The 24,697-nt window shown below is 36.6% G+C and overlaps 1 protein-coding gene across 1 annotated transcript; it reads right to left on the bottom strand.

The window, feature by feature from the left end:
• Positions 1 to 6,933: 6,933 nt before the first annotated feature.
• LOC118737460 (endoplasmic reticulum mannosyl-oligosaccharide 1,2-alpha-mannosidase) lies at positions 6,934 to 22,190 on the bottom strand. The gene is made up of 8 exons (XM_036467965.1): positions 22,041 to 22,190; positions 21,631 to 21,952; positions 21,244 to 21,549; positions 14,474 to 14,993; positions 14,268 to 14,416; positions 14,016 to 14,207; positions 13,769 to 13,956; positions 6,934 to 7,884 (listed from the first exon to the last, which is right to left on the bottom strand). Exons 2-8 carry the CDS (start codon positions 21,736 to 21,738, stop codon positions 7,236 to 7,238), a joined length of 2,112 nt encoding a protein of 703 aa, XP_036323858.1. The 5' UTR covers positions 21,739 to 21,952; positions 22,041 to 22,190; the 3' UTR covers positions 6,934 to 7,235.
• Positions 22,191 to 24,697: the final 2,507 nt, after the last annotated feature.

Raw genomic sequence — 24,697 nt, forward strand, 5'->3', positions numbered from 1 at the left:
TTTCTCACACTCGTTAGCTATGCCATTATTAACTCAACCAGTAACAAGAGTTTAGTATTCATTTGCATATAGATTCCCGTTGACTCATAAAACAAGACAGCGCACTATGGTGTTCGTATTGCCGATTTTTCTGGTTAAAATTAATTACGGCTAACTAAGTAGATGTTTTAAAAACATATGAGTTTTTTGTTGATTGGTATAGGATTTCGCGCCCATTTTTTGTAAAAAGAAAATATTTGACGATCGGGGCTCACTTTTTATTAAAAAGTTTGAATGCAGAAGAAAAACAAATATACTTAGTTATAAAACCCATTTACACAGTGTCAATTTTTTTTATTAAATAATAACAAATTATACTAATTTTAATTTGAAGCCTGCTGACAGGCCTGAATTTCTTAATTTGCTTACTGAAAATTTAGAAGAAGCAACAAAAACTAAAGTTATGTTTACACATCTAACAAGTTAGTTTTGGCCAGAAAAATAGTGGTGCAATGCTGAGAAATCAAGAAGAATATAAAAATCGATAGTTAGACCGTGATTGGGATTTTGCTACACATTCCGAATTCGGTCTTTGTTCATTTACACTTTAATGCGGAGACGGCAATTAAAACATATACATACATATGTACATATGAGCCGTTTATTTTGAAAGTGGCATAAATGACTTCATCATCCAAAGTTAAAAAGTTGTTGCATTAGTTTATGACAGTAGAACGATTCACACATGCATTCAGTTAGAAGTAACAAACCATTTAAGCGAAAGAGGTGGAAATGTATATAAATTGAGTGACAGCATTTTAGCAATTTTCGGCAATTTTTCTTCTGTTTATTCTGCAAATTTTAACCAAAATTTCAAACTTCTAAATCAGAATCTTTCGAAAAAAATGGGTATGCAGTTTTTTAGATCATTAAGTTTTAGTATAAATAATAATAAATAGCACAGTATGCTCGAAGTTTTTTGTTTTAGAAAAAATGCGTACCACAATTTTGGCGAAACTTTGCACAATTTTCAGAATTCTTGCACCAAATCTGAAATCTGCATTTTTTTTTTGGTTTGTTAGGTAAAGAGCTATACTTTCATAAAAAAAATAATGAACATCAAATAAACAATTCCAAATTTATATATGTATGGGTCATTGTATGGCGCCTTTAAAATAAACGGCTCATATTTATATGTATACATTTAAAACATTAACACGGATTTTTTAATACTACATTATAGGACACCAAGATTATTGCTGAAAGAGCAAATCAAATTCTAAATTAGGTGGGTAGACGACTTTTCAAATTGCGCACAAGCATACAAGCATCGTTTTTACGAGTAATGCAAATGCCCTTAGTGACAATGTTTCGGAAATAGGTATTCCGTTATGTTTGCTTTCAAGTAAAATAATTGAAATCATATTCTTAAAATATACAATCATTATTGGCATCATTACCAGAACCCTGAAAGCATTTTCTATATACATTTTAAAAATTTCTCGGGTATCTTACAAAGCTTCATAACTCTCATATGATGTGTGTAATAGAGCCTTTTGCATTGTTTATAACATTATTTAATGCGTTTGTATTTTTAGGATTGCTTCATAACGAAAATAAATACTACATATTCATTTAATATCATTTTTATTAACATGTACATTAGCGTGGGCCGAAAATCCGCTTTTTTAACCGACTTCCAAAAAAGTAGGACGTTATCAGTTCGTCGGCCGATTTCGATAATTCTTTTTGCATCGGAAAGTTAGTGTCTCAGAGGTGGTCCCATACTAATCTGGTTTAGATCCGATATTTGGATCATGAAATATATATATATATATATTTATTTTTTAAGTCGTTTTTTTTTGCTAAGAATTACTTGTTAGAATTTTGATTGGTATTAGCAAAAATATGCTCCACAAACAATCTATGTAAAGTTCAATGTGCTCACAAAATAAATATTAATATACACATTTTTCTACTAAAATTGCAATTATCTTCGGAAGTATTAGTCGTACATAACTTGATATATCGTCACTACACACGAATAAAGGCGCGCTGGTATTTTGACGGCGAAAAAAAGCGCGTAAAAAAATTTTGCGAAAAAAGATGCTTATGAAAAACTTCGGGAAGTAGAAGGAGGAGTAGTAGAAGAGTCTTTGACGCTGAAGTTTTTTTATGCATCTTTTTTCGCCGTCAACTTTTGAGCTCGCGCCTTTATTCGTGTCTAGTGACGATATGGACTTTTTTGCGGAGAATCGAAGTAAGCTAAGAAACCATTTTTTAACACTTAAACTTTGATGGACTTGGGCGCGCCTAAGATATTGACCAAAAATTGTCATATTTCGTACAGATTATTTTTAGAGCATAATGAACCATATTTTTGCTATTATCAATTAAAATTCTAAAGAAGTGGATTTTCGGTCGTCGATAATGTACATACATACCACGAGAATACAAAGGTTGCGCCGATCTCGGACCGATCGATATTCCTCTCTTAACGAATTTGACAGCATCGTTGTTTGCATGACGTCACACTGGTGCAACTTGTTTACATTTTCCTTGCAACATTTTTTCTTCTTCTTCCATTCTTGCTCACGTTTTGGCATTTCTCTCTCGCAATTGCACCAGTGTGACGTCACACAAAAGTTATTCTCAAAAATCCTCTCTGATCGGCGCAATCTTGTATTCTATCATTCTTGCATACATACTATATGCGTCGGAGTTCTTAAAGTGCCCCTTCTAAACCTAAGCAACCTAATAACTAAACAACTACATATTTTGTCTGCATAAATTCACTATTCATATGAGATTTCTATATTAATTTAAATTTTAAGCCTACTTTTATTAAACAACGAATTCAAATTTGACAATGCCAATTATTGCGTTCGAAAACACAAAAATGTGTTATAGTTATTCAGAACTTATACAAGTAGACGTTCGATAACGCCAAAAAATTATCCATCACTCAAAAATTGAGAAAGCCAAGTTACAGTTCGTTGCAAGAGAGACGCTCATATTGTGCCGGGAAAATTTTAGCAAGCAAAAATTATCCATCAGAAAACATATGATTACAATTTTTGTAAACAAAGTAATTCCACTTTTTTGGACTTTGGTATTTACTATGATTTTTAACTTACTACTTTGTGATAGTGCTAACTAATTTTTACTTTCAGAAAATGTTCCTAGCGTATACTGAACGTTCACTTTACTTTTTTCTTCAATAGCGGCACGATGAGTTTGCGATCTAGTTGCGATCCCGTACGAGTCCGGGCTAGTCAGATTTTACTGGAAGTCGATCTCGTACTCGGTTCTCTGACAATTGAGAGGAAACAAAGAGAGTAAATAAGGCCCTCTCTATCAGAAGTTATCAGTTTTAGTTGGGAGATGTTTGCTGGTAAATTCGGCTGAATGTGTTAAACGATCAGCTGTAGTGTGTTTGACAACCAAATTGTAAACAAAAGAGAAGTGCGCTCTGCTAAAGCATGTTGGATAGTTTTTAGATTTGAAAGTATTTTTGTTTATTCATAAACGTGTGTTAGCTGAGTGTATTTACATACAAAATAAGCAAAAATTTTCAACCAAAATTTTGAGGTTATGTTGAAGCTGACAGAAGTTAACATATTTTACTAGAAAGCGATCACGTACTTTTCAGTGTTACTCTCCCGCTCTGAGCGAAATCTTTATTTTTTGACAGTGTTACTAGTTTTAAAAAGCCAGCTGGTGTGTCTTCTTGTCAGTTTTTACAAGTGAAGGCTAATTTTCTTTTCGTTGACTTTAATTTTCCTCTAATTTTGCATATTATTTTCGCTTGCGCTCTTGATTGGATTGATAGCTGGTGATGGCTAATTTTCTGATCATCCTTGAATTGGTAAAATTTGTCAAAGCTACATACATATGTATCATTTAACCCCGTCAATAGAGCTGTAGCAAACCGTTTTTATTCGTTACTGAGTAACAGGGTACAACCCCTGACTCGAAGTACCGAATCGTTTCTCACATAATAATTTCCTTACTCGCATGCTCCGTATATGAACCATGAATCAATACAACCAACATATTGTGCGGGAACGAAACTGTTGTTCGTATCGATACTAATGTGTGTTGCATGTACATACATGTGTACGAACGAACATTTCGTGTGAGGTACAAACAAGTGCTTGTATCAAAAGTAACAAGTAAAGTAACGATACGAAAGATTCAGGTGTTGATTGGATTAGTAACGAACACATACGGGTATCCAAATTTACGTTACTTTTACGGCTCTAGTCGTCAATATGAAACAAACGCTTCGCTATTTATATTTGCTTATTGCTTCTTCGTGGCATTAAAATTTTGAGAAATAAGTATCAGCAGAATGGTGTACAATTTTTCACATGTGTCGAAAAAAATCGATCAGCCAAAGAGAACTACATACTTCCACAAAAGTTGCGGTAAGAAAATACATGTACATACATATCTTACGCAAATATAGAAAAGCCCTAATCGATTCTCTTTGTAAAGTCCGGTTTGTACAAAAGCCGCTACATCACACACTGAAGAACTAATAGAATTTAAAAACAAACACAGCTTGATCTACCAGTGAGTACAGTAACGATAAGGAGATTCCCTGTTAGAAGCCCCCCGAAAGTGGCTTTATTCACCAAAAAGCAAATTGCAAAAAACGATGGAGTTTGCCAGAGCGCATTTCGATTGGCCTATTACGAAATGGTTCAATATTTTGTGGGCCGACGAGAGCAAAATGGTACCGCTCGGCTCTGAAGGACATTGCGAATTCGTAGAAGGCCGATACAACACGAGATAAACGGTGAAAACCGTAAAACACAACATGGCGACGCTTCCATCTAGTGTTCTCGCTCCCTCTTGACAAAATCGACTCCCTTAGCAAGGCACTGTGCGTGGGTTCGTGTGTGTGTGTGTGCAAAGCCTTTGTAAGGGAGTTAAGGGAGTGTCAAAACTCTAATGTCAATAATAAGCAAAACTTTAATTACTGAATCATGGTCTGGGCGTACTTTTCGTACTTTAGTGAGTCAGTGAGTTGCTATTTGGGTGAACTTGAAATTCTTATTTTGAACAATAACTGTCTATTATTTATCTTATTTTACATATCTTATATTTATCAATAAATTGTAAATAATTATCATAAGCTACAAAAGTTTTTCAGCGCTGCTATTTTTATGAACAAAACTGTATGAAGTACATACTACCTAGAGGCCTGCACGTTTACATAAAAAGGTAACATGTTAATAACTGGCGATGCCATCGTTGGCATCATCACCTTAGTACCATTGAAACATTGCGTGTTCGAATACAATGTGAGAGCGCAACGATTAGTATGTAAAAGCAATGCGGCACACTAGCTAGCCCAGGTTGACTAAAACTAAAACAATCGGGGAAAAAAATTTCACCTTTACCAAACCCATTCTCACAAATTTTGTTCAAATCAAGAGAATGAGAGTGATAGGTAATCATATGTATTGATGCGAGCAACCGATGATGGTAATTTTAGGCCCGCCGTCCTAATAAAAATGACCGCATCGTTCGTTTTTACTTCGATTGGTGGAGTGATGTGCTCCTTAATCGAGTTTCAGTAGTCTGAATACTGTCGTACTGCTGTTGACGATGTCGACGATATCAATTAATAATTGCGATCCCATACGAGTCTGAACTTGCCAGAATTAGCCCGGAATAGTACTGAATATAGTGTAAATGTTGTTATTAATCACACGATGTCTCGATGCGTCGCTTTCACATCAAGGTAATTGTCAGAAGTGTGATTTAATAACGTACTCGTACATACTAGCATAAGCGTGGAAGCCTCTGGCACATACATATGTGCGTATGTACATATTTCAAAAAGATTGAAACAGGAAATAGTGAAAGAGGCAAGCCAGGAATTCGCGTTATAATAGACGTAACTTATAAGTATCACTTTTGGACAACAATTCTAATATTCAATGAATGTCGTTGTACACACCGTCCACATAATTACTGAAGCTGCACTGTTTGAAAATATTTATTTTTAATATTCCGTTCGCAGGCCACGGATACAATCACAACAACTTTCAAAATTTATCAACTCGACATTTGACAGGTGGGATTTTTTAAACCACAGTGTCCGAATTTTTCTAAGGCCTTGCTCGAATGTGAATGTGTGTTGTGTGACACCCAACGAAAATTTACCTGTCGAATGGCAATTCTTCATCATTTTCAGAATTTTTCTGATTTCTTGTGGAAAAAACCAGAAATATATACCACTTTGATAACAATAACGACTATAAGAATTAAAAAAAATTGTGGCATTCTTCTTTGAAGTTAACCAAAATTTCTTGGACGATTCGAGTACCAACTACATATGAAATACTTTAACATTGAATATAAAAGTTAGATGCCTCTCGAGCCTATGACTCTTTTACACGTTTTAATATCTTCGTTTTTAAGTTTTTGGCATTATTTTGTAGTTTCACACATTTTACAATTACTCTGTGACGTCGATGAAGAGCGGGTTAGTTACTTGCCGTTAAGATTGCTTTAGTAATTTTATTCTCTAAATTATTAAAAATAGTAATAAATTATTATGTTTATGTAGTATATATTATTTACATACAATGGTCGTAATAATTATAGCCCTACCCCATTTTGACATTTAATTTTTTTTTTATTTAATTTTAATTTTTTTGTCGAATTTGTTACGGGTTTCCATATAAAAATAAATCTTGTATATCCGTTATATAGAAGCAAATGGGACAAAAAAAAAATCTAAAAACAACCATAATTTTTAGCCATTTGAAACTTGTACTTCATTGTATTAGAATTTAATGGGCTACAAAAGTGCATACTCAGAATCTTTCTAGAAAATCTAATTGAAAAACCCGAAATTTTACGAAAGTTTGTTAATTTTTTTTAATATTGCACAAAGTTTTAAACTTGGATTTACACGGGTTTTGTTAAAGAATGAACTATTATATTTTTGTAATTATAATCAAAATTAAATAACAAAGAAAAAATTGTAAAACTTGTCAAAATGTGGTGGGGCTATAATTATTACGACCACTGTACGACCTGAGCGCAAACGCAAAAGTAAAATCACGAGTACATACAATTCATTCAAGTTTCGTGATAATACGCACTATGTTTGTATGCATGTATAAATAAGTGTAAATAATATTTACATTGAGAGTGATTAACGGTGCAATGGTCACGGTTACATACATTTGTTGCACACACGCACGCGTACCCACATGCAAGCAATTATGATCTTAGTGGTTTCTCAAAGGTAGCAGATGCGCTTCCGAATTGAACACCCATTTATCCAAATCAATTTCTTTGCGATTGTCGCTGAACAAAAGGTAGAAATATTTAAGTGTTTCACTCAACCAAAAACTCTCCATCATATCACGCAGTCTTGTGTTAAAAACATGCTTAACATTGCCAATCGACGTATAACCATAAGCTACTTTAGTGTATTTCTCAAAAGCTTGGAAAATATTCCAACCCATATCCTGATAGGTACGATTGCCCGTCAATGCATAGAAATAATATAGACTCTCTATAAATTCGGGACGCAAAAGATTGTGAGCATCATTGGGCTTCACGTAAATGTCTTGCTCTTCATTCGCAGTCAGTGCAAAATATGATATTTCAGGCGCCAGCTGTGTAGGTTGCCGCATATATGTTTGATAGCAGGTTTCGAGGAGATCGCGCGCGAGCAACAAATGTGAAGTAGGCATTCCAAATTTGTGTCCCAAAAGCAATGTGCCAGGTAGATAACAAGTAAGATGGTCCATCTTCGGTTTGAAGTCTTTCCCATTGATTAATTCACCAATATAGACATGCTGTTCTTTGGGCGTACGACGCAACAGCTTCGTTAATACTCCGTCAATAGCCCGTATATAGTCCGAAATAAGACTGCAATAAAAATTTATAACATTAGTATGCTTTGTATAAGCTTGTGTAATTAAAATAGAATAGGCCTATAAGATAATTAAGGTAGGTTTTTGAGTGAAGCCGTTCTAAAACGCTTACCAAGGAGAGACTGAAAAACTGCTTCCCTGCTTGCAATCTGGAAGCGCTTTTCCTATTTACAATTTACGTGATAGTTTAAGTTTATATTATTTATCATCACAAATGAATTTCAATATTCATTATTAAAGTTACAATAAAACGCAGTTGATATGAACCTTAAATAAATACTTTTCTGGGAGCCCTTATATGGGTAACGTTTGGGTATAGGGATTTTGCTCCTTCAATTTGTGCCATCCCACTCCAAACAAAAAAGAAACAAATGCAAAATATCAAAAAAGTGTAAACAAACAAATTAATTATTTTTGCTGCGTGCGCCATATTTGTTTAAGTTCAATATCATTTTAATATAAATTTTTTTGATTTTGTTTTACAGGTGAACCCCGAATATTTCAGTTATTCGTGAGAATCTTTTTCCAAATGCACAATGAACGACGACGCATCCACCAGGCTTTTGGGCAGCTGCAGTAGCTCGCCTGACATAACAATCGCAAGCGCTGGTCTGATAAACAGCATAACGTGGCGACCTATGCTGACCTTAGCATCAGACCATCTGTCCATAGTCATCTCGATTGATAAACCTGCCGATAAACCTGCTTACGCCGAACACCGAACCTACATCTACTTTTCTAAATCTGATTGGGAACGACTTCGCGGAAGTTACTGACAACACCTTCTCTGCCTTCCCACACCAACCGACGTTCACGTAGGTGAGCGTAAGTTCCGCAGGGTTGTCACTACCGCTGTAGCCAGCTTCATCCAAGCCGGATGCATTTTCGACCCCTTCCGAATTTTCCTGCTGAATATGCTAGCCAATGAGACAACCTTTGTCCGGCAAATCCCCGCATCAAGGATCTTAATACGGAGAGTGACTAGATGAATGCACAAACTGCCCACACCAAGTGGAGCTCTTGTTTGCACCAGCGGTGAGGTTCAGGTAGCCATCGGGAAGGCGAAAGCTTCCAAAGCCATAGGTCCTGACGGAACTTGCGTGCTTATGCTGGGTCCTGCGGGAGTAGGTTATTTAACCAAGGTCCTCAATTTGTCCATGGCGGGCATCTGAAAAAGGGGAAGGGTAGTCCCACTGCTTAAACCGGGGAAACTCGCCAACAAAGGAGAGTCTTATCGCCCGATAGCCCTCTTTTCCCCGTTAGCGAAGACTCTTGAGGCCGTTTTACTCTTGCATAACACAAAACAACTGACCCCAGCGAGGTATCAGCTGGGTTCCGTAAACTACAAAGCACAACAGCATTTAACGCCATAAACACTCAGATTACTCGTGGACAGTCCTAATAGCGTTGAATCTGTCAAAGGCGTTTGACACCGTCAGCCGCTCCACGCTACCAGACGATATTGATGACTCAAACGGTGGTTGCCGAATTATCTGACTGGTGGACATGCGTCAGTCATTTTCACATTTTCAGACCCAGCAAAGCGACAAAAATTAAACAGGGGGCCCACAGGGTGGTTTCCTCTCTCCGCTGCTGTTTAATTTTTCTCATATCGATGTTAATGTCGCCTTAACACCACCTTCACGACAACGTCCAGATGCTCCCCATCAGGGAGCATAACACAATGCTCTGCAAGCAGTTTCCAGTAAGGTACCACAGATGTGGACATCCGAGCAGACAACTGCTCGCAGAAGAGCCCTCGCCAAGGCAGAGGTTCATTAAGCAACCTCTGGACCCAACTGCATACCAACAGGCCTTAAACGGCATTCACAGGAAGTCGGTCTTGAGTTATATAGACTCCGACCTGCGCATACAGTTTTGGGCACACCCGACGTGACGAGACAGAACTTAGACTGCCTCGGAAGACTCGCATCGCTCCACAATATCCCAACTTCGCTCGGGCTACTGCAGCAGGCTAAACTCGCACCTGAGCAGAGTGAACGCAAATGTGTCCAATGAGTGCCGGGCATGCGGAGTGTCGCCACAAGACTTACGGTACCTCTTCGCATGCCCCCAAAAACCCCACCCAGCAAACGCCCCTGTCTCTATGGACAGACCCGGTGTAAGTTGCACACTTCCTGGGCCTCCCCTTAGTTGAGGCTGACGACAACGTTAACGGACAAGCCGACCCGATCGGGGTTTAGCAGACCAGGGATCGATCCCTGGACATTCCTAGTGATTTTGTTCGATGCGTCGCAATGGCCTTACCCGCGGTTGAACTACTAATACTAAAAATTGGCAACAATGGTAACGGTTGAGGTAAGGTTTAACCCCTTAACTCCCCTTTGTTTGTTTATCGCTACTATTCAGAATTCTATAAACTGTCAGTTTTCACACTATTCAAAATACAAAACGCCTTACTACTCTAGAAAACGGTATAAAGATCCGTAATCTAATACTGTATAATATGTATATACACTGAGGGAAATAATGTATAGTAAAAATTAATACTTTATATTTGATTATCGTTTAAAAATGTTCGAATTTAAAAATAATATTTTCACATCTGAGTATATATCGACTGCTAAGTGGAAGATCAACCTATCCCGGCAGCCAGTTCGAAAACGCCCTATCTCAAAAAACTTTTCAAAAAACTCCTATTTCAGAATTTGGTTGAAGAACGCCCTATTTCAGAATTCGTTTCAAAAACGCCCTATCTCAGCTGCCAATTCAAAAACGCCCTATATCAGCACATTTTCAATACATTTTGAAGTGAGATAGGGCATTTTTGAATCGAATTCTGAGACAGTTCGTTCTTCGACCAAATTCTGAGAGAGAGTGTTTTTCAATAAAATTCTGAAATAGGGCGTTCTAGAGAAGTTTTTTGAGATAGGGCGTTTTCGAGCTGGCTGCCGACATTTTTACACCTTCGAGGTACTCAACCTCCACCGATTCTGATGAAAAGAATGAGGAGTTTATGCATATGTTGGCAATTTAGTTCCAAGGGGCTCTCAGACCAATATAATCGAAAAAAGTACTTACAGTCTGAATTGGTATTTGTTTAACATAATAGTCACAGAGGAACCGTTAGGCATCTCATCTATACAAACATATACATACATATGCATATTTTTTGTAAATGAAAATTGAGGTTCCTTTCTCGGTATAATTTCGAAAGCTAGTAATAAATTTGATTTTGAGTTTTCCTATAAATTCGCTATGAATTTTGGTGGTGGACTTCAAAATCGTCATTAGCATAAAGGAGTCAATATTGGTGATAACCAAAATTTAAAAGTGCATGAAAAAATGTCGAATTTCGACAACTGGGCGATACTAGTATGTATAATACGGCTTAAATTACTAATTTACTTGCTAAAATCGAGAAAATCAGAAAATTTCTAGTGCAACTCGCACAACATATACATTTTATTAAGGTGTACCTTCTTGAGCGGTCAGACGTTTATCGGTAGATTCTAAGGAATAAAAATACAGGTACTAAACAATTGTGCCAGTTATCAAATGCGAGAAAAAAAGCTACTCACAACTGTAACTGAATTTCGCGTATTTTATAAAAAAAAGGTGAATTTTCTTGTGGTAGTCGTTGGCAGGTACTTATTTTACATTTGTGGGTATGAAATACACATACTTCTTTACTTCTTCAGAAGAAGAATCCTAGGTTATAGGAGAATGTGCTACTTATCATTTCCGAAAAATCGTCTTGGTAATGCTTTCTCGTTGAGCACAACCAATCAAAGGCAAAAAAATTCATAAGTATTTGGGTCTGCGTGAAAAATGCAATACATAGTCAGTACTAGAGATGGGCGTGGGATATCGGGACCCACGGTACCGATTTCAAATTGGCCGGGAAGGACTGTAAAACACTCCCGATAAAACCAAAACCTCCGCAAATTAAGAAAATCTTCCTTAGAAACGATGTATGTAATATGCACTTTTTATGTTTCATTGGGACGAAAACGAACAGCAAAGCAACACAAAAAAATAGAAGATGGCAGGATTTCACTGCCAGAATTGTCGGCGACATATTTCCTGTTTCATATACGTTTGTAGGCAACTGTGAAAATTTTTGGAAAACGACAGTGACCGCATGGAATATTGTCGTCAATCGTGCTGCCAATTGTCACTCTGACAAAATTATCGCGACAATGGCGGAAAAAACCAAATAGCTCGGTCGGAAAGCTTTCACAGGATTTTTTATATGGTAATTGCGCGCATTTCATTATTTTTCAATAATGTGAATATTTCTTAAAACTAAAATAATGCAAATGCAATTATTGTATATGATTTACATATAAATTTCATATGTCTGGCGACAATTTTAAGCCCGGGCAATGACAATTTGTCACTTTTTCAATGAATGGAATTTCTCATGGGGCGTTCTTCAACCAAATTCTGAGATAATGCGTTTTTCAATCAAATTCTGAAGTAGGGCGTTCTTACAAAGTTTTCTGAGATAGAGCGTTGTTGAGAAAATTTCTGAGATAGGGCTTTTCGAACGGCCGCCGAGATAGGTCGATCTTCCACTCAGCCATCGACATGCTCCTTATTTTGATTTTACAAGTTTTTTTTCAGCACTGCCTCAAGCACTTACAATTTATAAAATACGTTGTGTTTATTTAAATTGCGGAAAATGTGAAAATCAACTTTACGTCAATAAATGCTAAACTTAAAAAAATGTAGCTTAGTATTATTTAGCTCTTTTTTTCTACCGTTTTAGCTCCAATTTTTTTTTACAGCACTGGTATTATAACTTCGTTCGCATAACGGTTATTTATAGCAGTCTAAAAGAATCGAGATAAATATAGACATACATAGGTTTATAAAATAATTCGAGCAAAATTTAGATATCTCAACGAAATTTGGTACAAGGTAGGTATTGAATATGGGTTCAATCGGATGGTAACCACGCCCACCACCTATATGATGGTATTTTAGAAAAAATCCCAAAATAACGAAATTTCCATAAGTACTTCATCCCAATCGCTGGAAATTGGAATTTGAAGTAGTTCCCACGGCACCATGAATTACTTTGTTCGCTTCCCCAATTACGATCGCGAATTATCCCATTACCACGGGCACATTCTTAATTCGATTTGACAGTTCTCTGTCTTTGTTCTTCTCTTGGCTGCAAAATTGATGCCAAATGTAAGTTATTGCTAAAAATTTATAAGTTTCCGTATAAAAGTGCTGATGTACACATGTATGAACTTTACTTTTCATACTCAGAAAAAGTGCAAGCAATTCGTTCGTAATTCGCGTGGTAATTGGATCTGAATTACCAACAAATGAGATAATTCGCCCTCAAAATGTTGTATGGCGAATTACGTAATTCGAAGGTGGAGTGCGAATTACGAATGAGAGAGCGAACTATATAATTGTGGTGCCGTGGGAAAGCCGTATAAACTTTTGTGAAAATAGGCGTGGCACCGTCGATTTATGAAGAATTGCTGTAAGTGAGTAATCACTACATCAACCCGCACCAAACTCGGGACAGAAACCTGATAAAATTTTTTGAAATCGGACAGTAACCACATGCAACTTCCATATAAGGGTAATTTACAGAAATACGAAAACTGCGATAAATCGGCAACTAAATAAGTTAATTCACTCAGAATAGACGCTTGCATTAATATTTTAGCAATAGATGAGAAGCTAAATTTTTGAAATCCAGAAAAAAACACTCTTGCACATTTAACACGTGCGCCAGGTATATAAAGTTCGGTTTGGCGTACATTTATACTTTTTACTGGTTTAAGTTGCAATCAACTGAATTATGTAGTTAAGAAATTTAACTAATTGGGTACTCCATACAATTAACAGCGATCCTGGAAAACAATATAATAAAAGACTTCAACACTTACAAATCATCTCTTTTTCGTCCAGTTTGTAGCCATTGTTTTAAAAGGTACTCATAATAGGAGTCACCGCGCGCACCCAAGGATATTGTGGCATAATTTCTAAACGTGCCTGTATTTGCATTTATAAATATCGGTACCAGACCATTGATTTTCTCTAACGCATGGACCTTCTTATTAACTGCATGAGACACCTATTAAGAAGATAAACGTATAGAATAATATTTAATAAGTTTTAAGTTTTATTGCTTACTATTTCATAAATTGATATATTAGCAGATCGGCTGAGATCACGAAATTCCAACTGAATGGTAGTTACTTCGCTGGTCGAACTATCTGGGGACCATTTAGGCGAGTGTGCACTCATTGATGCCAGATTTACATCAGAAAATGGTATGCCAGAGGCCGAGAGAAAGCACGGCAACATGCGATTGCCTAGTTCAATCTGTTATAGAAACGATTAAGGATGTTTGGTTGTGTATTTAAATATGTGCAACAAACTCACCGACTTCGTCAAAAACATTTTATCACCACTTAAATGGTAAGCAGACAGTAGGCCACCTAACACACGTATAGTCACTTCGAACAGATTCACATCCCGATTGATATCAAATGTGAGGAAATTGTTGACCCACTCACGACCCTCATTAAATTCTGCGGGAATAAGTTAGACATATTTTGTTGGAAAAACAGCGTGTTTTAAAATCATACCATCCTCTAAACCCATTATATACATTGTGTCCAGCGAGTCTACGATGGTCAAACCCAAGCCAAACCAATCGTGCGAACCCTGTGATAATGGCTTCAAGTTGTCATGTCCCCAAGCATACTTTTTATAACCGCTCCATGAGTGCTTGAAAGCCGCAATAACAGCAGTTTGACGCTCATTTGTCGCGCCGTGGAAATGTTGCTTTTGCGGCAAGGTATAGGTGTCTAGACTGTTGACAAAATCATTAATTGCAATATTATTTGTGCCAGGCACAACTCGCGGATTTAACACAGCTGCTTCCAAAGCGACACGCTCATCATTTTCAGTGCTCGCCTTAGCATCAACGGAGGGACTTTCAATGTGATTATCGTTGATGTTGATTTCTTGTATACTTATTTTATTAGGAGCATCAACTAAAGGACCCTGTAAAGCGTTTGACTTCTGATTTTCTGGTAATACTGCTGCACTTTCGACACCATCGTCATTCTTCTGATCCAGATTGTTGGAATCAAGTGACTTTATCTGCAAGATACATTTAAAAAATACATACAATAATATAGGTACCGAATAAATTTACTTCATTAGCCTAATAGGCTCCATAGACGGTTCGTCTGACTTGCGAGTCATCTGTGCACGTGTTGACTCGTCTTTCGACCACACACAGTTGAGTCATTCAGAGAATGCATATTTATTTTCACTACCACATACAAACCGACTCGCGAGTCAGACGCACCGTGTATGCCGCCTATAAGCGTACGTTCACACAGAAAGCGGAGCCAAGAGTTCCGAGCTGAGTGAAGTTTTCAAATCGCCGTAGCTATGTGAAAGTGTTCATTCAGCAAGCTTTTTCAGAAGCGTTTTGGAGCAGAAAGCAAGGCAGTTTTTGATTTTGAATTTTCTATTTAATTTTTCAGCTCCATGATACTGTTGCAAACAAATTATCAAAATATTCAGACAAAAACGAATTTTACAAATAATTTTTTGGATAAAATTTTGCAAAAATTTTTGCGCTTTTCATTGACGGTATTTTTTGTGGTATCTTTGCAGCCAAGTCCATGGAGAAGCTCCGCTTCATTCAGTGTGAATACCAGCAGCTTCACCTTTGCCACCTCGCTGCGCTCGGCGCCGCTCGGCTTTCAGTGTGAACGCATCCTAACATGAACATTAATAAATTTACACGCAATGAATTATAAAAGTAGTTATTTCCTTTCCATTTTTAATTAAGAATAGTGGTGTTTATCTAACCTCTTATAATTACCTAGCGCTCAAATTTGCACGCAGCACAGTAGTACAGCCCCATACACTTTTAGGAAAAAATTAGAAGGAATCGGCGTAGAACCTCACTTTTTTGCAAGCAACATTTCTGGACATAAACCGAAAAACTGGTGTGATCGATTTATTTTAAATTATACCTCCCACATAAACCTAACCTCAAAAATGTCATTAAAAAAAGCACCGATGAATATATGAGTCCGAAATTTGGCCCATATCTTTGTATTAGTGGTAACAACATCGCAAAAAATATAGAAAAAAGATTTTTTCTTAACAGCGGTCGCCCCTTGGCAGGCAATGGCAAACCTCCAAGTTTATTTCTGCCATGAAAAACAGCTTCTCATAAAAATACAATCGCCGTTCGGAGTCGGCGTAAAACTGTAGGTCCTCCCCTTTGCGTGACAATATCAAGGTGCACGCCACAACTCGGAGAAGAAGCTCGGCCAAGCACTAACATATGTGTAAGCGCCAACCTATTATTATTATTATTATGAACTCCAAAAATATGGATGTAATCGATTTATTTTAAAGCATACCTCCCATACAACCTAACCTCAAAAATGCCTGAAAAAAAATGGTTTTAATGATAGGCTATTATGTTTACATTATAACATAAAACTATTTAATTTCGAGTATTAAAAATATAAGTTTTTGTTATTAACTTTACAAACATAAGTATTATTACGTTATAAACTGAAATGGCGGGTGATTTACACTAATGTACCTTTTTTATTAAAAACTAGCAAATGCTGGCTTGCTTAGCGACACCTGATAAGAACTTTTGCGTTGACCAATAAAAAAAATAAGTGTTTGAAATGCAATAACGGCTTGTAATGTAAACATTATTGAATTCTGTTGAAAGGACTGAAGAGCAGAATTTTCCTTACTCATAGGCAAAGAATAACATATGGTATATGTATGTATTGCAAGGTTTAAATCCTGCTGTTCCACAGGAAGAAAGAGTTTTCCCGCTCAAACGGGGTAATTGATGTTCGTATCGTGTTCTTTTTAATTCGTCACACTTCATCTTGATATACCGATGACCTCACAGACTGATGTGGATGGTCTTTCAGTCAATCTGCTGAAAAATTGTGCATCTTTAGTGACACCGCTCATTTTAATATATAATAGGTCTCTATCGGCAGGTACCTTCATAAATTATTGGAAACGTACTACTATCACCCCAGTATTTAAAAGTAGCAGTAAAAGCGATATTACGAATTATAGGCCAATTTCAAAGCTATCGTCGGTCTCCAAACTATTCGAATGCATTATAAAAAATAAGCTGCATTTCATTGTGAAGCATTTGATTAATCCTAACCAACATGGATTCGTGGCGGCCAGATCCACATTAACTAATCTCTCAGTTTTTACAGAGGATTGCTTTGCGCTTTCCGACGTGGCTATCATGTTGATGTGATTTACACCGATTTCTCCAAAGCCTTCGATAAAATTCCCCTCAAAATATTGGTTGTTGAACTAGCCAATTTTGGTTTTCTTTGTTTTTTTTTTTTTGAAACGGGTCAAGTCGTACTTGGAAAATAGGAGTTCTAGTGTTGTTATAGATGGTCTCTCATCTAAACCATTTATTGCAACCTCTGGAGCTCCTCAGGGTAGTATCTTGGGCCCATTGTTTTTTTTATTTTTTCAATGATGTATCGTCGGGTTTCTCTTCAGCTCGTTTTCTTCTTTACGCGGACGACCTGAAAGTATACTCTGAGGTTAGATGTCACAGCGACTCGGTCAGTCTTTAATCAGAACTCAATAAGCTATAATTGGTGTGCCATGAATCATCTCTTCCTTAACATCCATAAATGCCACAAAGCCACGTTCTCTAAACTGCCTAAACCTCTGTCCACTTCTTACCATTTAGCTAATTCCGTCCTCAAATCAGTTGATGTGTTTAAAGACTTGGGAGTGTTTTTTTGATTCGAAGTTTAATTTTAATGCGCATATAAATTACACCATCTTAAACTCTCTCGCAATGCTAGCTTTTGTTAGACGACATTCCCCGCAATTTTCTGACCCGTACACACTTAAGACTTTGTACACTGCCTTGGTACGGTCTAAACAGGAATACGCCACGTTTATCTGGAGACCGTATCACGCTATTCACATCAATCGTTTGGAGAGAGTGCAAAAAATATTCCTACGCTTTGCTCTGCACACTTTACATATTTCTGAACCGATTTCACCTTACGAGTCGCGTTGCCAATTGATTAGTTTATTAAAATTAAACAATAGATGCTCACTACTGCCCGTGTCATTTCTTCTTGACATTGTCTTGGGTAAAGTCGACTGCTCATCCCTTCTTGGGTAGATAGATCTCATCGTGCCGAGTAGAAACCTTCGTCGCTTTGATACTTTTCGTATTGGGTAAAATTAAAACAGTTTACAATGCAAATGCCCCCATTGTCAGGGCTTTGACTGAGTACAACTGTTTCTCAAAATTTTTGGATCTTGACTTGTCGGAATCAAAATCAATTATCTATACAAAATTAAAAACTATTTATTGTGCAAAAATTTAGAATAGCCTTTATTGTATTTACTCTTAGTTATTTTAACGCTTCAAATTGTACCAAAAATTTAACTACATAGCTTGTAATTTTGCATATTGTCTGTACCATTTACAACTTTAGACATTAAATAAATAAATAAATATATCTAGGACATCTGTGGCAACTTAAACAATTTGGCGTTTCTTAGTATTCATACATAAAGGATGGGGCTTTATTAAGTCATCAAAAAAATAAATTTTTAGAGGGGTATCTAAATATCTTGATTTCAGCGCAGAAGCACTTCTTATCAAAAAGTTAATACCCGTTAATCCAGGTAGTACGATAAAGACGGATTCTTTAATATCTTGACTCCAGCGCCATCTGTCGCCATAATTTTTTGCAAAAGTATATTTTATGATGCAGAGTATCCGGCGTCGTTCGGCATCCCACTCGTGAGCATTCGACATATAATCACATGCCAAAGCAAGTCTCGAAAAATACTGAAGACTTTTAAATTAAAATGGAAGGCCTCCAAATATTTTGGTCATAATTTTCTTTACTAAAAATCTTGTTTTATTATTAAGGTTATGTGAATTAAGGTACCTAAAGAATAATGAATTGCGCTTTAATTTTTAAATTGATTTTCTCTGAATACATGCGCGTTTTTTTTTTTGCAAACTCTCATTCCTGTTTAGTTTACAACAGGTTATTACATTCAGCTGTCTGTTTGCTATGGGTCCAAGGTTAGGGTTCTCTATACGTTCTCCATCTATTGGGGGTGGCGCGCCCCTGGTAAACAGCCACTCTCTTTCAGTTAACCACAAACGCCACGCCCTGTTGTAGAAACTCATTTGTATACATTTACCACATCTTTTGATCAAATTTCAAAGTCATGTGAGTTAGGGGTCCGAAGATATAGCAAATTTGAGATTTCACGGTTGTGGAAAGTGCCGTGGGCCCTTATACCAACTCACTAATGTTTACATCGCTATAAGCGCCTACTTTAGTTATGTCTTCACACTAACTTCCACTTCATGCGACTTATCATTCCTAAGTTATTTCTGAATACAATTTTACACATGTAACATGTTCCACGCCCCCTTTTACAAACTTATTTATATATATGAATACTTTACTGCAAACATCTATCATAGATCTGTCTTCACACCAAATTTCAAAGTCATGTGACTTACCGTACCGAAGTTATTGCTGATTTGAAAATTCTCGCCTATGGGATGTGCTACACCCCGAGTACAAACTCATTAATATATGCAGTACTATAAGCGCCTACCATGGGTATGTCTTCATACCACATTTCAAATTCATATCACGTATGATTCTGAAGTTATGGCTGATTAAAAATTTCACACCTATAGGATGTACCACGCCCGTTTTACAAAAGTATATCTACTTTACAAAAGCATCTACCATACATATGTATGTCAACACACTAAATATCAAAGTCATGTGTCTTACGGTTTCGAGGTTATATGTAGCATATGGGAGGTGACACGCCCCCTGGTTGTGTACCCTATGTAATGTCCGAAGTCACTGTCTAGATACCAGTTATAGATCCATGAACATCCATTCAGTAGTTCCGGAGATTAGTGAGTTTAAGTATACAAACAGACGAACAATTTACAGTTTTATTATAATAGATACATAGATAATACTGCCAATTTGCCAGTTGGGAGTCATCTGTATGCGTGTTGACTCGTCTTCCAACTACACACAGTTGAGTCATTCAGAGTCATACCAGGGGTCATGTCGGTGTACCGCACCGTGTATGCCGGCTATAACTTAAATATGTATTAGTTACAAGGCCATGACTCCTGGAATGACTGTATGATTCAGCTGTGTGCAGTCGAAGGCGAGTCAACACGTACAAATGACTCGCGAGTCAGACGCATCGTGTATGCCGCCTATTCAAATATAAAACTTCAATATTCAAAAAAATTTATTTTTTCTGCCAGCGTTGGGCACCAATTCTAAGCTCTCTTTGTACTTAGGAGCGCTACCGCAAAGCAGCCCGTCAGAATAGTAAAAAAATCGCTTGTCAAATTTACTCGAGCGCATCGGATTAAGGTATGGTGGGTTATTTTATGTGTGCATTTAAATATTCTGACGATTTGAACGTGACGCAAGGGAGCGGGAGGGTAGCAAATTTAAAAAAAAAAAAAACGTTTTGACATTCTCGAGCGCGGAGGATTTTTCTTCATTTTTGAATCAGATTCTGAATAATTGATTGGTCTAGGACAGACAAAGAACCTATTATGGAAGCTGAAGGAATTCTATCGGTGTATTAGGTAAATGATCAAAGAACGTTCTGTTAAAAATATAGGACCATTGTTGGATCTCTCTGGGAGAGAAACGCAACAACAAAAACATGAAAGAAAAAGTTCGGAGCTTTAACGATGAATCCGCCTTAAGAATACAATTATTATACGGCATTTAAGTATTGTGCAGACACAGATTCTTTAAATTAAATGTTACTCGCATTTGCTATCTAAAGTAATTCAAGATATGTATGTATGTATGCACGTATGCCTAAACTCCAAACAACGATATATTCTAATACCTCTAAACATTTAAGAGCACTATAATATAAAGAAACTATATTCTTTTTATCAAACACCCGAATCACAACCAGAATACCGCTATTAGAAACATGATTAGTTTGCTGTACAAATAAACAAATTAATTTTACAGCCTTAAAACATCTAATTTTTTTCTTATACTAACACCTTTGCCCCTTTTGTTTAATTAGTAAACAGCGGTATTTATTAAACAAACAGTCTTGAGCTAAAAAGACGAATTATTATCAGTCACGTAAGTACATAATAACATGTAAGTATATTAATTTCAATGTGTGTTTCTCTTTATCTGTAAGCGCATATGATTGGTCGGCACCTTTACATATGTACACACCTACTATTGGTGCTGACAAGATTTGATAAGATAAAATATCTTATGCGCCTATAACACCTGTTAGCCACACTTACCTCTTGGAATTCTGATGGGTTATTTTTTGGTAATAACACGGGCTTCTGGTTGGTTTCCAGTAACGCATTGTCAACTATATCGTTAAGATTGTCGGCATGAGCCATGAGTATCCCGTCTTTTGATGGAGTGACAGATGGTGACTTAATAGGAATCCAACCTGCACTAATCGATGAATCGAAGCGAAGTACCTTCACCCGACGAGCATCAAAAATTCCGTAGGGTATGTGAATAATTAACATAAATATTGCCGATACTATGCATAGGCCGATAATATTTTGCTGGCATCGAGGCAGTTGATTCCATGCCTGTGAAAAGTGGTTGAATAAAATGTTTCATTTTTGAAAGTACAAATTTTTTGATTCAAGTGAAATTTAAGGCAAACATACCCGTCGCAAGCTACGCCGTTTGGGCTGCTTGGCAGTTAGACTGTCTTCTTCAGTGCCACCAACACCAGCACCTGACAATGTTACTGAAATATGATCGCTCTTCTCCATACCTCAGCCACGGTGGTGTTACAAACTGCACACAAAGTTTGCTTCCGTAGCGCTAATAGCACTTTTTTGTCCCAGATAGACCTCGGATCTCCTTTGCTTATGCACAAAATCGATTCTTCGGCCTCAATTTATAGGAACATAGCCCCAGGCATATTGGCAGCGACTAGTTAGTCTACATAAACACCTTTTATATTTTCTAATCTGACTAACTTGTCTAAAAATGTTGGGGAACAATTTAAATAGAGTTTAATTGAAAAATAGCTAAAACCGCAACGAACGTAAATAATTCATCAAACACAAACCTTTTTGCAACCAATTTCACTGACTGTGTTTTACAAATTTACTTTCTGCATTTGCTTTTTCTTTGCTACAGGGTTGCAAAACACTGTACCAGAAAGTACTTAATGAAATGGGTTTAGTGTGGAATCCTACATAAATTAGTAATTTTTTTGTTTCCAATCCAGTTGTATCGATTATTTTTGCTTCAATTATAACGAGTTGACTTTTCTTATAGATTTACGTACTTTGCTTTTTATTAAATTTCTCTCAATTTCAGTAGCAACTCGTCGAATAAAAAAACCGTGCTGAAAACCCAAATTGAAATCAAGCGCTGCCAGATGCGTTATAAAATTAAATTCATATGCTTTTTGGCATGGAAAAGCTTCCCAGCGAGAACGTTATCGTGTAAATACATTTAACCGAATGCTATGCCATAGATTTCATTGAAAATTTTTATGACTTTATTAAGGTCGAGTTTACAAAACTACACGAAACTATAGTATACGTGTGATATTTTATCCCTTTCTTGCTAACATACTTAAGCGTTACGTATGTACGTAAATGCTCCATTTGATACTGTCTTAGCTCCGTAGAATAAGAAGAAAATGGGAGAAATTTATCCCCGTTTGGGGGGAAAATATAAAATTTCATATTGTCTTCGAAACAAAATTTGCTTTTGTAAATAAACAAAAGAAAAGATGATCTTCTTGAATTGTTTATTGCAAATTTTATTATAAATGCTAGTATGCAACGAAAAAGTTGTTAAGCACAAGGTTTGTTGAGTTTATTTTTAGTTCATTTACTATTAATCTCCAGTTTGTTTATTTTAGTGTGTGGTGACTATGGTTGCCGTATTTCATTTTTCGTTTGTACCATAATTGTCCTACAAATATACCAAAATGGATAAAAATGCAGCATGCTGAAATGTTTTTTGCTGAAGCTGTCAGTTTTGGTGGGTTGATTGTTGAAATTAAAATTTTATAATTTTAAAGGTACATTTGTAGCTGTATCTATTTAATTTTTTTTAGATCACTGATGGGTGTTTGGAGGAGACTCTATTACTTTTGAATGCGTCATCATGTGGGAAATTACACAAATAATTTAATTAAAGGTTTTTCTTATCAAACAGTATTCAATTGTATAAAATGCTTAAATGGAGAAAATGTACCAAACAGAAAGTAAATTGCCAAATGAATCATCACAGTCGCCACGTGGAAGTGATCAGCTGTTTCGAAGGTTCCAATTTTTTGCAAATTTTGCATTCTCGTACTTCTGTGGATATTTTGTCTCTTTGAGGGCAAATGCTTCTAAATTCTTAGAATTTTTGCCGCTGCATAGTTTTGTCCGCTCAATACGAGGTGTGTAATTTATGGAGAAACATCTGACTTAACGATACGTTCCGCTGACAACAAATATACAACTCAACAGCTGATAGTTTAAACTCGATTTAACCCAGCCAGATTACTTTCACTAAGGGCCAGGAAACGGAAGACAAAAAAAATAATCATCCATTGACACCCTGAGCATGCGTTTCCTCCGAGCTTACGTCAAAAACCTCTTTTTTCACGCCATCTGTGGGTCATTAGTGCTAAAATTGGAAGAATACATTCACTACCGGTATTCGGACTCGCCTCCGATAAATGAGGTATACTCGGGGTTTTGAAATTTTTAAATCTAGTCCTCCGCTCTACCAGACTTCTTCTACTTCGTTTTTTTTTACCTGCAAAAAAAACAACTCAAAACCAAGCTGAAAGTCTGGTACAAACTTGTGTTTTCCCGCCATCTGTGAGTCATTATCGTTAAAATTGAATACAAATTTTCCCTACCAGTGTTCGGAGTACCACTCCAATATGAACTCAGGTTTAAAAAAAAATATAAATCGTCCCTCTCCTCCGCTTGAATTCAAATCTATTCTGTTCTTTCACTCATGTTCCGCCTCTCTTGGGCCACTTTTTAAGTCTTCACCCCCCGAGTTTCAGTAAAATATTGAAAGTTAAGCAAAATTTCACTGATAAAAAGAAACTCGTTCATAAAAATATAAATGAGTCAATAAAGTACCTTTTTGATACATGAATATAGAACTTGGCGGATGAAGAATTTTTCTTAAGTTGTTAAGTTTCATGGACATCTGCTTATAATTTTTTACTTATATACGGCTAACACCACCTTGTTAAATACACCTTGCTTGTACTGTTTAAAAAACCTCAAACCACAGTCTGGACAGCAATAGTTAGTGATGTGGTCAAGTTCGATTTGAGATGGTTAACTTTTTGGTGGGGACATGGTATTAGGGTTTATTTGCTTTTATGTAAGAAATTACATCGCCGTCGGGAATGCGTTATCTTGTAATATTTCATGCAAGGCGAAATTATACAAGGGAACCGCAAACTTCGCCGAACTGAGCCAAGGCGAATTTATACAAGGTGGTGTTACTGGCGACCATGCGGTCGTCCACCGCTCGCCCCAAGGTGAATTCAAGGCGAACTTATACAAGGTGATAGCCAAGGCGAATTTATACAAGGTGGTGTTACTGGCGAATTTACATTTTCGCCGCGGTACTTCCTAATGTCAAAATGATGTGTTTCTTGTAAACAAGGCGAATTTTGAACAAACACATAATTCTGACATTCAGAAAATCTAAATTCGCCAGTAACACCACCTTGTATAAATTCGCCTTGAG

The sequence above is a fragment of the Rhagoletis pomonella genome, unplaced genomic scaffold (assembly GCF_013731165.1).
Source record: "Rhagoletis pomonella isolate Grant_MI unplaced genomic scaffold, Rhpom_1.0 Rhpom_scaffold_00004, whole genome shotgun sequence".
Taxonomy (NCBI): Eukaryota; Metazoa; Arthropoda; class Insecta; order Diptera; family Tephritidae; genus Rhagoletis; species Rhagoletis pomonella.

Bases quoted from the DNA above. Each gene is read 5' to 3' on its own strand.
- LOC118737460 (XM_036467965.1), bottom strand. From the start codon at position 21,738: ATGGAGAAGAGCGATCATATTTCAGTAACATTGTCAGGTGCTGGTGTT. The intron at 21,550-21,630 runs GTATGTTTGCCT...CACTTTTCACAG, and splicing joins AACGGCGTAGCTTGCGACGG to GCATGGAATCAACTGCCTCG. The intron at 14,208-14,267 runs GTGAGTTTGTTG...TTTCTATAACAG, and splicing joins AAATGTTTTTGACGAAGTCG to ATTGAACTAGGCAATCGCAT.